The following is a 16154-nucleotide window of genomic DNA, read 5'->3' as shown; positions in this document are numbered from 1 at the left end:
TTTAATATCTAGGGAAGTTTAATATAAATCAAAGAGGTACAAACAAAGTGGTTGATTAAAACCCAGCCCTTTTGTCCCACCACACACAGTTTCAATTGGGTCAGCAGACTAATTAGGTGAGTTGTGAAGTTCATTGTTAGACCGAGTACACAGTTTCTCACTCTAGCGTGTGTGTGTTTGGGCGAAGGGGTATAGCTTGCATTCTAATTGGTGCACAACCCTCCCTTGTCGTCCTCTTCTTTGAGCAGACAGGATGAGGTATCATTCATATTCAAACTTATTTTCATTTGTAGTTGAAAAACACAAGCGACTGAGCCGAATCCGTCCCACTTGGACAATAAGAGGAGCCGAATTATCAAAAACCAGATGTTGCTGTATCAGCCCACTCTGAGTGAGAAAATAAAAAAAGAAAGTGCACTGTCCTGGTCAGAGCCTGAGCACTTAAAAGGAATAAACCACCTAAAACCGTTTAAGGTTCAATAAAATGAACCTTAAACCGCATTACACAAAATAATATTCTTTTTAGCAATGTCCATATGGCCCCTTTAACACTGTTCCACCCTCCAATGTACTACTTGTGTGTGTGGACAGGTCAAAACTCACCTTCCTCGGCTGGAAGTCGTATTTCACACAGTGTTGAAAGCCTTTCCCTTTTGACTTCAGTGATGTCACGATTAAACAGTTCCCCACAAAGTGTGCAGAGTAGCCAATCCCTTTGCTGGTTCGGAAACTAGGGGACAAACCAAAGAGAAAGAACTGACTTCATGAAAAAAAAAAAAAAAATAAACCCAGGAAAGGAGGAGAGAAAGGATGCAAATAAATGGCAAAATAAGGAAGAAATTTTTTATATGAAAAGCTATTTCCACATTTTTAATGGAAGTTTGCCCACTCCACAGGTTTTTTTTCCAATATGAATCAACAAAAACCACCCCATTTTTTATATTACCATCTTCTTTCATCTTCTATTTGCCCAACTCTATTGATCAACTCAAAAATGTTGTTATTCTGGCCATGCTACAGAACAATCTGATTTCAACATGTTTTCCGCAACAACAAAAAATGAACTGAACTCTTATTGTCAGATGTGAGAACTCAGTCAAAATATGGAGGGAGAATGTCAGGCTTTTTTCTTGGCGGGAAAACAAACATGGCTGACTGAGTCATTGGCAGCAGAGCTTGCTGGGAGCTCCGGCTGCTGTCGATAAGGTGACTGGCTATCAGTCGGGCCTCAAAGCGGAGCTGTTTCTCTCGCTCTGTGCCTACACGGCTACATAATTCTATGCTGAGCTCACCATGGTAACACAGAAACAGGAAACAGGATTACATGCTGATTTAAGCGAGGTCAGTGGCCCTCAGACTTCTGAAGTGGTAATCTGTACATTCAGTGTCTCCTCCCTCAATAATGTGCAAAAGCTTCTACCCCAACATGGAGGATATACTTTATTAGCGGCTACAAATATTCAAAAAGGCCTCCTGGTGATACAAGTGATGTTGAAGATACAATACGTGTGTGCAAATTCATTTCTTTTGAAGAATCCGTTTTATTCATGTGAATCATATTACATGCAATTATGTAGGGAATCCTTAAAGCCAATCGATTCAGTGTATTCTAGTCACACATTTACAGTACAGTATGTCTCTTTCCTGGGAATCAAACTCGTGACCCTGGCACAGTTAGCGGCATGTTGAGGTACAGGAAATTTGCATGTAAAATTAAATTACATCTATGTATACTAACAACTCATTTTGCTGGACTTGTCTGCAACCTTCAACACAGTAAACCAACAGAACATCCTATCTGTTCTCTTGACAGCGAGCATAATGGGAACTGCACTCCACAAGTACTGTGGGTCCTTCGGGGTATCTTGAAAGGGATTATGAGTGTTTTTGGGCAAGAAACCCAGACCAAAGAATGAAATGCTACAGAAGTGTAGAATATGGCATTAAAGTGCAGCACCGACATTCAATTAAAGGTCAAAACTAACAAGGATCCTCAAGGCTACTCTGCAAGGCATCTCCAGTTTACCACGCTGGTTTATTTTCAACAACAACTGAAGGTTCTTTAGAGAATCTCCTATGACATTTAGGAATTTTGTGAGTTTGCCCTCTGGTACGGCAGGCTTTCCTTGGTAACTGGAAAATAGGGCAGGGCTCATCACTCCTAAATTAGCAGTCTCTTCTTGAGGGCCAGCCCTGTAGAGACACTTACCACTTCAAACAGAAATGGTAATATAATATTTCATATGCACAGATCTCCAGTGTTTTCATCCCACTCTGAGAAGCTTGAGGCTCACAGGTGTTGGTCTAGGTCGCTTGGTGTAGAGCTTCAGCTCTGAAATCAGTCCTGGCATTTACATTTTAATGACTGTCGACTGGTCAGCATCGTACCATTGCCTCTGCTCATCCTAATGTGCCACACACATTATACTCACCAGTATAAGTATGGTTTATCCTTGTCTACGTTGATATTATTGAGTGGGTCCATTCGGAACCATGTGTTGAGAGTGAATCCGTTTTGGTAAGGCCACTTAGCAATGGGTGGCAAAGCAATGGCCTGCCGGGGGGCAAAACACAAGGAAATTAGAACATTTGCACAAACATAGGAGCTATGAAAATAACATTTACAGAATAAGCTGATATATAATCAGCTGACCACTTTGTACAAATGGACCTTGGTACAGTGGTTAATACCCTGGGTTAAATATAATTTGTGCTCTAATAACAGCATTTGTGGCATAGTGTTGATTACCACAGACGATACTGTCAGATAATTTGAGATAATGATTCTCTCAGTTTGCACACAATAAAAACATTTATGCCCTTGCAGTTAAAGGCTACAGGAAGAAATGTGGGCAGAAATGTGAAGCCTGTATTTGTAATATGAATTATTATATATCTATTCTATAAATAAATATATAATTTAGATACCCCTCTTTTTTATAAGCCTGCTAAGGATCTTTTAATGTATTTAGAAAAAGCAAGACTGCACTGATCAATTGTTTTCTATTTTAATATGATTTAAAATGTAATTTATTCAATATTACAGCAAAGCTGAATTTTCAGCATCGTTACTCTGTCTTTACTGTCACATGATTCTTCAGAAAACACTCTTACTGTAACCCTGGACCACAAAACCAGTCTTAAGTGTAAACATTTCAGAAACTGAGATTATATATCATCTGAAAGCTGAATAAATAAGAATTCCATTGATTGATTGTTTGTTGGGATGGAACACTATTTGGCCAAGATACAACTATTTGAAAATCTGGAATCTCGGGTGCAAAAAATCTAAATAATGAAAAAATCGCCTTTAAAGTTGTCCAAATTAACTCTTAGCAATGCATATTACTAATCAAAAATTAAGTTTTTATATATTTACGGTAGGAAATTTACAAAAACCCTTAATGGAACATAATCTTTACTTAATATCCTAATGATTTTTGTCATAAAATAAAAATTGATAATTTTGACCAATACAATGTTTTTTTGGCTATTGCTAAAAATATACACTAGCGATTTAAGTAATAAAAATGTTCTGTTATGAATAGAAAGTCCAAAAGAACAGCATTTATTTGAAATATAACTCTTTTGTAACATTATAAACATCTTTACTGTCACTTTTAATCAACTGAATGCAGCCTTTGCTGAATAAAAGCACTAATTTCCTTAAATTCATGCATATAAAAAAATGCATATTAACCTGATTAACCTATTTAAAATACTCTCTTTTTAAATTGGTGCACTATAAATCTGACACGACTCTCATGCTCATACCTATAAGGCCCATGTCTTATTGTAAAAAGTGTAGGAGATTCTCACCGCCGCACTGCGTCCTGGAAAGTTGAAGAAGGTGTCAGGGCCGTGCCGCTGAGGCATCTGATTCAGCACAGACAGGAGCTTAATGGCGTGTCTTGGCTATAGGCGCAGGACACACAGAGAAAGAGAACAATTAAGAGAGGACATTGTAATTAGTGAGAGAGAGAGAGAGAGAGGGATGAAAGGAAACGTATTATTATGAGAGAAGTCACTGAAAACAGAGAAAAAGATACATGCGTTCATGAGAGTCAAAAATAAATGATTTAATAGTTACCATTATCAACGACCCAACAAAGCAACCACTGCTTGAGCCAATCAATAACCTATCCATCAGGCAAACCACAAACAGAGGCGTCCATGTGGAGGACTGGTGGACAGGAGATCATTGGCTGGGCTTGTTGGAGGTCTAGCTAATTGTCTGCACATTTTTATCAGCTTCCAAAACATATTTTAGCGTTAAAATTAGTTCCTTGTTTTTAACAGCCATGGCATCCAGTTGGTGGAAAAAGGGGCAAGAGCACTCACCCACATGCCTCCGTCGCCCCTCAGCATGCTGAACAACAGCTTCAGTTCCTTGACTGTGATACTATAGCTGGCCAGGACCCCCAGCATGTCCACTAAGAGATCTGAGGAAGACAGAAAGAAGTTAACAAAATGACTCAGCATTATCGGTGCACAAAACTGCCGACTCATGAGGATGATGTCACTTGGGGCAAGAAGCCAATCGTTATCTTTCTGCTGGAACATTATCTACCGCATGTTCTCCTGAGGCTCCTTAAGTCATCAGATCGCATGGAAAACGCAAGTCTATTCATTTATATATTGGCCGTAATGGCTCGGTGTCAAAGTGTCTACTGATGTAATTTGCGAAACATCTGCGTTATGAATTTAGTAGCTCTTCAAAGCGCTGCGCGAGACATGAAATAATCTAATTTCGAGAAAAATAACAACCCTCAGTAGTGATGTTTGTCGTGGCGTAATATCATTGTAATTTGATTTTGAAAATAACCCAGTTACACGCCATTCACTCAAAGGCCAGAAATTTGGTCAAAAATGGACAGAAGCTGGAAGCGTATGAGAACTAATTGTCTGATTAGCAGTGGCATTTTCTAACATGTGAATCTGTCTAAAGAAGCTTTCTCCCAAATGTGCTCACAGAGCCAATTTTACACATTACCCCTGCAATAAACGACGGCTATGGTCCACTGATCATAATTACACAGAAATATTGGACACAGAATGCACAATGAGCGGTTTAGTGAGACAGTGAAACCTATTTTTCTGAAACTTAACAGAGCCAAATCATAGAGGATTAGAACATATGGACTGGCATGTGATACAACAAAGATTAGCACAGAAATTACTGATTCTTTTCTCTTTGGTGAATTGGATTTTGAGTTGGCTGAATTATTTGAACTGAAAGCAGTGATGTAAAAAGTAGACGTCTTCAGAACCAAAGTGCCTTGAAATCAGGGCGCCCAGGACAAAATGTTGGGTGTTTGCACTGCTACAAAATGTACCTCAGTATAGCCATAGATTGTATACCATGAAAAGGCTTATTTACAAAGACATGGCATAAACACTATAAGACATGGAGCAGAATTGTTGAAAATAATAAACTTAAAATCACTGCACTCGTAAGACATAATTATTAATTGTGACGCACAAACTGACAGATAATAAACCACACACTGGTTGACAAAGGTAGAGTTTAAGACAATTATTTTACACACAACCAAAATATGCTGTAATACTCTTAAAATTATATTATTATTATTATTATTATATATATAATAAGATATCTTCTGTAATATTTATATTTATTATAATATTTACTGTTTTATTTTTACCATATAATAACAGTAATAATATATAAAATAAGGTTTATTAATAATAATAATAATAATAATAATAATAATAATAATACAACCAATAAATTGAAAAACAATACAATAATAAATTATTTTTGTTGTAATATGTATACTATATATTATTGTACTATTTAATATTCTTTAATAACAATAAAATTAGTTGTATTATTATTGTTAATATTAGAAATAATACTGCTAATACAAAAAATATATAATAATATATATCTTCTGTAATATTATATTTATTATAATATTTATTTTTTATTTTTAATAATAATAAAAGGATGTTTATTATTATTATTATAAAAATAAGAAGCAAATAACATGAATAATAAAACAACAACAACAAATTGATATTTATTGCAATATTTATTATATTTATTATTATAATATTTACTTTTTATTTAATTATAATGATATATTAGTAATAATGTTTATTATGAATAATAAGAACAAAAATAATACATTTATACAATTATACTATTTATTATTGTGTATGTTTTATTATTATATTTATTATTTAATGTTTTAAAAATAAATGTTTATTATTATTGTTATTATTAAAAATACTTATTTATTTGAATTTACAACTTATTGTTATTTGACTAGTAATACCTAGTCAACAAACATGGATCCTATGAAATCATCTCGTGACTCTTTACTTTAGAGCACACCTGCAATCATGTCGTCGACGGCGCTCATCTTCTGCAGCACCTGCTGGATGAGCCCCACCTCGGTGCTGGTCTGTAGGTTGCGAACGCTCTTCCGCAGGATAGCTGTGAACATGCTCCAGATCTCCGCCTGGCAGGTTACGTCACAGTGCTCCAGCAGCTCCACCATGCAGGCGATGCTTTCCGCGTCCTGGATGATAAAGTTCATCTCCAGGTCGAACTCTCCACCCACCAGCTGAGAAAGAAAGACAGAGCCAGTGTTAGTCACAAATGAAATTACTGAGGAAAAGGTTTATATTGATGAACGGTATATTTTCAATCAAACACATCATGGTGACACAGACCATGGTTAAACAAAATATATACAAAATATGTTGTTATATACGTTGTTATATAAAATATATTGCTGTCAAATTATAACAAATAAACTATGGTAAGTTTTTGTATATTAAGGTGTTTAATGTGATTGAAGTCAGAGTAAAATTGCAAAGAACTAACTAAATAAATAAATGGATGGATGAATGGGAATAGCATTATATACAATACAGACAGCTTGAAAACAGCTTTATACAGTAGTAATAAATGAAAACCAGCATCAGTGACACATAACTCAAACAGGAATAAAATAATTTAAGTTATAATTATAATTCGGTTTCAACTGTAAAGCAGCTCTAGCAAAGACAAAACTGTAGCTGGGTTTCCACCACCCTGCTGTTATGCACATTTTAAAATATCGCATCAGAATCGAGTGATGGAAACGCTGAATTTTGAATAAAAAGTTGTTTTGCTCAACGTGGTTTTTGACTTGGTTTTTGTGCGAAAAAGGGTTAATGCGAATAATGGGAGATGGAAATGCATTTTGCAAAAAAAAATCCTCCAAGCGCATCAAAAAAAGGCATGTGACTTTGCATTATAGACGGTAAATCCTGACAAACCAGTGGACCAATCTCATTCCACAGCATATGAAATGTTGTTATATATTCATTCGGAAAAGTGCCCGAGCAAAGTCTGTCAAAGTATTTCTGTTTAATTGCTTCCCATAACTCAAACGACTGCGTTCTCAAACAGCAGCATCCACCTCCGAAAGCAATAAGCGCATTCATTGTGTTTCGTCTGCTCGTTCTGAGGTGCAACTAATTTATTATATAGGAAAATTATTATATTCAGTAGCTTCTCCTACTTTTCTTAGTGATGTATAGTGCCAGTTTATCAGGAAGTGACGATTTTGTTGTCTTTCACTCATTGGACTCGTTAAATTCGCAACTTTGGATGGAATCTCGGCTAGTGTCATTAATCACAATTTAATTGAATTATTCAATCATCTTATTTAATAGGTATGGGAGAGATCAATGATAAGACGGCGGATGAAATGGACAGACCAAAGTAAAAAGGACATAAAAAAAGAATGAAATTAGAGAATACATTATTCATTTGAACAGAAAAGGCAATTGGAAAAGTCTTGAGAGTGCAGTGAATAGGAAGAAAAGCAAAGGAAACAAATAATACAGAGAGAATTATTAAAAGAGCAGTTTTTGAGGTTGCTTCCGTAGAGAGCAGCACTTTCAGCCTGAAAAACAATGATTGTGATTTGAGAGGGTCATTTAGAGTCAGGGTAGAAAGAACATAATGACTGCATACACACACTTACATACCCCTCTACCTCTCAAACAACACACTGGAGAGGTAAGGATCGGACAAACCAATCAGAGATTGTTCCTGCTCTGCAGCAAACAATAATCGACGGCATCGGTCTTGGAGTTCAATAGGCATGGAATTGGCCAGGTCCTAGCCATGCAAACACCAAACCCCCAAGTAAATAACCAGGCAATTTAAAAAAAAAAAAAAGGCTGAAATGCCTGTAAACTACGTTTCGGTGTGAAGCCGAGGTGCAGAACTTCGTAAGGGTGCAGGAGAACTATTGATTTTCACACTTCATCTAATAAAGTCAGATTGGGAACGCTCTGGTGCTTTAGAACCTTTTGTAATGGGGCCGTCGATAACCTTAGCTCATGAAATTGCCCCGTGCCACCAACCTTAACCGAACATTCACCTTGATTATTTCTATTATCCATGTGAGGACCTTAAACATGACTTTACCATTATCGAGTAAAGCAGGGGTCTTTTTTGATTTAGACCATCAAGTTCAAGATTGTAAGATGCACCACTGCTTTTATTCACTATATACGAGCCTTATGAAGTCTTTTCTGCAAGTATGTAAATGCTTCTAGCGATGCAAATTTGATTTCATGCGTCACTGTGTTCAAACGTGTCAGAATGCATTAATTGTGTTCTCAGTGCCGCAGGGTTCGTCGGCATTAGCATAAACTGTCTTCTAAGGTCATTTTTCTCCTTTAGGTCAACAACTGTCATTATGGAGTAACAGAATCTTGATAGTTAACTTTAATTCATAATGTGTTGGGCGATTTGCTCCATAGTTTTATCGTCCAAACGTTAGCCTGTGAAATCATTAATACACGATATTATCATGCTAATTTATTTAATTATTTATTTGTTTATTTTATAGCTGGAGAGTTATCCAACTCTAGGGTATGGTTAAAGGTAGCTTAATGTTAGTGTTATTTATTAACTAAACATTATATCATTTTAGTCAAGTAGCATATGAATGTACAAAACATAGTTGGAAGGCAGCGAAATGCGAAACTTTGCGCACAAGTTTTTGTTTCCGGTCTGATGCATTTGTATACATACAAATGGAAGTCAACTGAATGAAAGGTGCAGTGTGACCACCCTTTTAGTACTTAAAGTCCTTGCACACTGAGTCCGAAATTTCTGTATGTGTTTTTTCATATTTGTCGAATTCGTCATCCTTTCCTCTCAAAATGCAAGCTACGGTTGCGACAAACAGAGAAAATCAAACATGATCCGAATTTTATGACCAACAACACTTTCGGAGGCAGTGTGTAAATATGATTGATATAACATGAGGTTGTATTTATTTTTTATCGGGCTAAAATTTTCCACTGCGTGTACAAGGACCTTTACATCGCATGTATTTTATAATAATAATAATAATCAATGTGTTGCTTTCGTCAAAGGCATCAGCCATAGGCAAAATCTTGTTAAGGGGATTAAGCTGATACGATTGACGGTTGAGACAGGATTTGTTCGCAAGTGTTTCCACGGTATCATTCCAATAAACTATTTACTGTACTATTCATATAGTGCAAACAGAAGGACAGCAGGGATGACAATCCTATTGATTTGTCATGGTTCATCACTCCCAGAGGCCTTTAGCGAATAGAAGATTAATTACGAGAAGTTTACTCATCAATAACTGCCTATGAAACCCAGAGAGATCATGGGCAGTTTAGTGAACAACAAAAAACGTAACCAAGCTTTCACGCAAATGGTTTCTAACAGGGAAACAAAATAAACCCTTTTTTTGCATGTTGAAATGCACAAATTTAGATAGCCCAATATAAGGTCTTCAACTCCAAACTAAAATTTTGTACATAATACTCTTCACACACGGATGCAGTACAACAAGAATAGACTTGTTTACCTCCTACACATGCCGCTTATGGGATCAAACAGACTTGCCCAAACACAAAAAGACCAAGCATAATACTAGTGTTTCTTTTTGACCCTTGAACACTGGCAGTGGTGTCAAAGGCTATTTTTAAGCAACAGCAGAATGCAGGAGCTGTAACAAAGAGATCAGACAGAGCGCAGTACAGCCTCCAGCACATTGACTCACAATATCCTCACCACTTCGCTCATGTTTTATTACAGTGGGAACAGACTTTATCTGTTTAAGTTAATCATGGCAGATATGGTGGATGGGATCGGGAAACAATCCGAGCCAGATGCGCTACACACCAGGCCACATCTTTGACCAATGTGTCGATTTTATCTGGAAAATTTAATTTTTAGAACATTTGCTCATCCGCAACACAGCGCCAAGCCATTCCCTGTCTGATGTTAAAACGTCATGCAGCAGATGCTTTGAGACATTTATGATTTCACATGTTTTCTCTCAATTTGCAGTTTTATCAGATGTTTACACATTGATATGATGCTGAAATCTGAATGGAATAAAAGAAGCAGTGAAAGGAATGGTAGATGTAAGAGCACCCAAGAAAACAAAAAAAAACAAGCACTTCAGCATTGAAATAAAGCAAAGAAACGTTCAAACAATCAGAGCAATGCAGCAGGGAATATTTGAGGGAAAAACTATGAATGACTGACTTAAAGTACTTGAATACTTGAATAGTTGTCTGTGCACATTAAACATTAAAAATAAAATACAAAAAACCCTTAAGCATTAAAATAAATAAATAAAATGAGCACTCAAATACAGCATAAAAACAGAGAAACATAGCAAGGAGAATTTGTGTTGGAAAAAATACACATAAATGACCTTTCAGTATACTTACAGTTGCTTTTGCACACTGAAAAATAAAATAAAACATTACATAAATAAAAAACAAACAAATAAAAATATTTAATAATATTAAAATATAAAATTTAACATAGCTTTTAACAGGGAAATTGGGGGAAATGAATGCCTGATTTACGGTTGTTTCTGTTTTTACAATTGTTTCTGCATATTAAGTCTCTGGGCCCTGGGCACAATGCGACGCAAGGTGCAGCGCAAGTGTGTTTGCTGGTTTCAGTCCGGCGCATTTTCCCGTCCAGCGCCACATGGTTTAATTAGCAAATGCATTTGCACTCATTTATGCCATCATTTATCATTTATGGGCGTGCTGGTCTAAAAAAGAGGTGTGTTCAGGCGCATTGCTATTTTAAGGAGCTGAAAATAGACTGCGCCATAGACCAACTCAAACCTGGTCTAAATTCTGGCGCAATGTTTTTTCTTTGTTATTTTAAGAGCATGTTAGTATAGGCGGGTCCACAACACGCATACACACTGCTTATTAAATACAGGGACGCACAGCAGCACACTAACATGCCAATTATAAAAAATTAAAGGATTGCAATGCATAATAATTTATTGTAGGCTATATATATATATATATATATATATATATATATATATATATATATATATATATATATGTATATATGTATATGTATATGTATATATGTATATGTATATGTATATATATATATATATATATATATATATATATATATATATATATATGCCTACATATCATAATGGATAGTCATGGCATGTATCAGAATTAGGCTATCTATTTACTGGCACAGGAGCAGCTCTTTTTCATCTCGGAGATGCGTTCTGTCTTTGAGCTTGCCAAATTCCGCCGTGTAAATAGCAAATCTGTCATGGCGTGAGTGCAACTGGCTCTTAAAGTGAATGGAAGATGAGACTCTGATTGGTTTATCGCACGTTACGCCCAAAAAACACCCATTGCTCATTAAGAGAATAGGGAAAACACGTTTAGACCATGCACCCGGGTGCGCCAACCGTTTTTCCAAAAAGTGGATTTAGATGCCCTGAGTGCACCTGCGCCGTGAACTCCCACTTTGCATTTAGATCGTTAAAATAGGGCCCTCTATGGCATGCAATATGAAATGAATGAGTAAAAAATTACTTGATGTTTTTCCTGCTAAAAATCATACACCTTAAATATATATCAATAAACGTTGTCATTTCATATGTACCACAGCAGACAAACTGAACTATTTGACCTTTTAATGCAGAAAAAAATACATATATTTAATGGAATAATATTTAATTTATATAATTTATAATAATACTTATTACAATATGTTTTAGATAACACACTGTCTCAAAGTCATTCCAAAATGTACCTAATGCTAACAGTGAAAGGCTGATTTTCAGTCCCCAGAGCTTTAGCTGTATGCTAATATATGACATGCTAACTCACTGTCAGAGATTACACTCTGTGCAGCACTAAAGCAGTTAGCAACAAATTATTTTTCCACAGGGCCCAGTTCCTCTACTCCCACCCACTCCAAATAATCAGTAACTATCCAGACAGACAGTTGTGTTCGGGAGCAAGCTAATTCATGTTTAAATGAAACAAGCCACAAGCCCAGTAATGAAAGGGGGAGACTGTGATTTGCACAGGAGCTGAAAAACAAATGTGGGCAAATGAAGCAAATCACAAGTGCTCTTAAGTACTAAATTACTCAACAGATAACGCGATGAATGTAGTAAACCACATGCCAGCGACAGATGAATGTCTGCGGGTTGGTGGTTAATCAATTAATTGATTGGTTTTTCTTTAGGTTGGGGAACGCTTTCTGAGGAACATTTGTGTTTAATGCGGTAGAGAACAAATTATTCAAAAACATAAAACGACACGCTTGAAAGTGAACTAGTCTCTGCTTGCCCACACATTCACACAAAGGCAGGGCCAGTTCACCGGCATCGATCGCCGCCATACAGAATCCATTAGCCGAAATTAGGCCAAAGCCTTAAGGTAGCGAGAATTAATTCTCCTCCTATTGAATTTCTCTTTTCCATCGAGGATCCCAATTAGAGCACGGGACACCTTACGAGCTAATATGTCAACGTCTTCATTTCTCCTGGTGTATCTGAGGAAGATGAGACCATTTCAAATCGCTGTATTAAAACTACCGACACACTCTTTAATTAGGCACTGTGATTACACGCTGACAAATACAATGATGGAAGGGGCAAACTGTGAGCGGCTGACAATTACTGATGCTGCATAGTCTGGTTGCCTGGCAACCATCTATTCTACAATCCACCGTAACATCCAAGTCCATTTTGAGAATGTGAGTGCCACGCTAAACATATGACATGGCAGCAACAAAAGAGAGCAGGTACAGATCAAGACTGAACAAAAACAGAGCACTCACTGTATACAGCTGGAGAAATCTGCTGTAGGAGTTACGTGGGTCTTGAGCTAGTGCAAGAATGTTTAACCATGACACTGGAAATGACGCAAACACAGAGCAATCTGACGAGAGGGAGAACATTTCGAAGATTTCTGTACACAAAGAAATATTGCCAAGCCGTCCTCCACTATTTTTTGACACAAAGCTGTATGTCCTAGCATAAGGGACACAAGCATTGCTTTTCAATTCAAACTGCTCTACTCTGAAGCAGGCCAAGATCAATAACACAGAAAAAAAGCCACTCAATTTAGAGGAATGAATGTATATTTTGTGGATAAGCCAACTACAAAATTGTGAAACGATAAAAAATTTATATATATATAGATAGAATATATATATATGGATAATTTACTCCATTTCAGTAGAAAAGAAATTAAGTCATTTGAGGAAAAAATCCTGAATTTTCTTCATATTGTGGACAAAGACAAATAAGCATTTGTGGTTAAAAAGAATATTAATGTGTATTTTTCTTAGAAAATGACCGATCGTTATGCTAGATAAGACCCTTATCCCTCGGCTGGGATCATATTTATTATTATTATAAGAATTTTCTGATATATTGTTGAAGAATGCATGAAGCTCCTAATTATGGCATTGCTTCTAACTTTATTGCGTAACTCTCTCTTCCCTGCTATGAATGCTTTAAGAGATTTGCAATTCTTACGGACACTATTTGTACAGCCATCTGCTTTCTTGAGGCAGGACTGTCCCAGCTCACACCCAGCACAACACAACCGCTGCAATTAGCAATGCGGTCTGTGGAAGAGAGGCATAAACTGCCCGCGGCACTGGCAGGGACAGCCTCACTTCACAGTTGGCCAGGCTGTTGAGCACACTCTGCTTTCTTCTGACAGTGAATGATGTTCACAGAGCTAACAGCACCATGCTTCCCTCGAGTGCATAAGGCAAGCCTCACTATTACAGTCGCTCAAAATTAGGGACAAATTTCATCATATAACTCAACCCAGTCAAATTTACATTGCAGGGATCCAAGCCATATCTAGGGATCAGAACACGAGAATAAGCATGCAATCAAATCCTAATATTTACATTCTTAACTATTCCATAATTCCATAATATTTAAATGCAGTAATTAAGAATCTCTGACAAGAAAAAAATGGGACAGGGAGTCACGTAAGTGTATTGCATACCAATGACTCCTGGAGTTTAATTTACCGCCGGACTCAGAAAAGATACTTCATTTGGTGCAAGGGACTGAAGGGTGTGAGGAAACCTGTTCCAACAGACCACTGAGCAAGTAATTATGCACTTGCTAGCCTAGTAATCCTCTCACAAAGGCCTGAGCCAAAAGAGGCGAAGGCGGCAATTGGCACGGGCTTCTCCAGGGTTTGGCATGAAGTTCTGCGTCGGCGTAGTCGCTGGAACGCTGCAGTCTCCAGCCGTTAGACTGAACAAGGATGGGGATTCTGTGACCTTACTGAGAAAACGATACCTCTGACATTCCTTTAGGTCACTTCTGAATTTACTCTGCGTTATTTTAGTTTCACTGAGATACTGTTAGAATTTTTTTTTATTATATTGGTAATATTTAATAAATATAGTTCATTAATCTTTATTTTTACATATTCATTTTGTTGTCTTATATATATATATATATATATATGTGTGTGTGTGTGGTGTGTGTGCTTTTGTTAATTTTTACTTCAGTTTAGTAGATGAAGTTACACTAAATTAATGTGTTAGCAGAAATTAAAATAAGTTTAAAAAAAATAACTTTTTTATATTTGATTTCATCTCAGGCAAACTTTATTTCATTTTCAAGTTTTATGGTTTTAGATTTAATTAAACTATAATAACCCTGGTTCTTACATACCAGTAACTGCTCAATTACATAATCGCTCAAATGAGAACATTTTATTTCAGTTAAAAAGAGTAGTTTCATTCAAAAATCCAAACCTTGAATCCAACTGACCTTCAGTTAATGGCCAAAATAAACATCGAGCGGTCCATAAACATTGACATTGACAGAATTGTCTTTTTTAGGTGAGGCTTATCTCTTTATAAAAAACATTTTATTACTTAATAAAAAGATTTGTCACATTTATGTCAATCATGGGTAAAACCGAGGGGACCTGTCTAATCTACCAGAAGTACTGTAATGCCTCACATTAATATTCTTAAATTACAATTTTTCATTTGGTGGCTCCAGCCGAGGCGTAAGCTCAAACAAATATTCCTAAAGTAGGAAAAGCAAAAATAATGAGGTTGTAGACATTACAGATCAGAGTGAGCTTTCTTCTGTTAGTCTGGAGGTCTTATCCGAGTTTGTTTACTTGCGCTGTGGCTGAGAGATATCCTTCAGTAGAGCAGCCACCACGAGGCCACTCATTTTCAGACTCAGTTTTCTCATTGCGTTTTCAATTGCTTGCACTTGAGATCTTAGAAGGATTACTGCGGCCTTACCATCTGTTGTGCAGTGCAGCTGTTTTGGTTTTACACTCTCTCCCTCTTTGCCACTCGCAGAATGCATTCGTTATTTTATATAATGCGCTGTTCGAGATTGTGGCTTCCCTGCCATGGCCCCGTCTCACCAGGTCAGGCTCTCTTTATAACAGCGTGCCACAAAGGTCATCCATCCATTCCTCTGGGTTAGGCTTTAAATGTAAATTCTCAAAGGTTGGTCCTGATAGGTGGCACATAAAGCTTTAGGAAATGAGAAGAGTATTTCTATAGAGACGAATGTGTGACATCTATGTTCGGAAGGCTGGGACAAGAGTGATGAGAGAGAGACGAGAGAGAAAGGCATGACTGAAAACGGTGACTTGGAGTCAGTAGGATGCACTCTGCGGAAAGAATATGTAATTTCGGCTCAGCAGGACGGAGGACTTGAGAGATAAAAAGATGCCAGAGGAAGGTGATTTAATGAGGCATTCTGAATGAATAAACTTGAACGTTGATAAATCATCAGAGAGGGAGGAATACAGAATTTGTGTGTAAA

At 36.8% G+C, this 16154-nt stretch overlaps 1 protein-coding gene across 1 annotated transcript; it reads right to left on the bottom strand.

Annotated features, from left to right (window-relative positions):
- Positions 1–522: 522 nt before the first annotated feature.
- LOC113092597 (neurobeachin-like) lies at positions 523–15566 on the bottom strand. Its single transcript, XM_026258259.1, has 7 exons — positions 15490–15566; positions 14490–14622; positions 6362–6593; positions 4342–4442; positions 3820–3915; positions 2433–2554; positions 523–730 (listed from the first exon to the last, which is right to left on the bottom strand). The coding sequence occupies exons 1-7, from the start codon at positions 15564–15566 to the stop codon at positions 523–525; spliced, it is 969 nt and encodes a 322-aa protein (XP_026114044.1).
- Positions 15567–16154: the final 588 nt, after the last annotated feature.

Source organism: Carassius auratus, unplaced genomic scaffold (genome assembly GCF_003368295.1).
Source record: "Carassius auratus strain Wakin unplaced genomic scaffold, ASM336829v1 scaf_tig00214659, whole genome shotgun sequence".
Classification (NCBI taxonomy): domain Eukaryota; kingdom Metazoa; phylum Chordata; class Actinopteri; order Cypriniformes; family Cyprinidae; genus Carassius; species Carassius auratus.
Note: the sequence above shows the minus strand (reverse complement) of the source record. Positions and strands in the feature narration are given on the sequence as shown.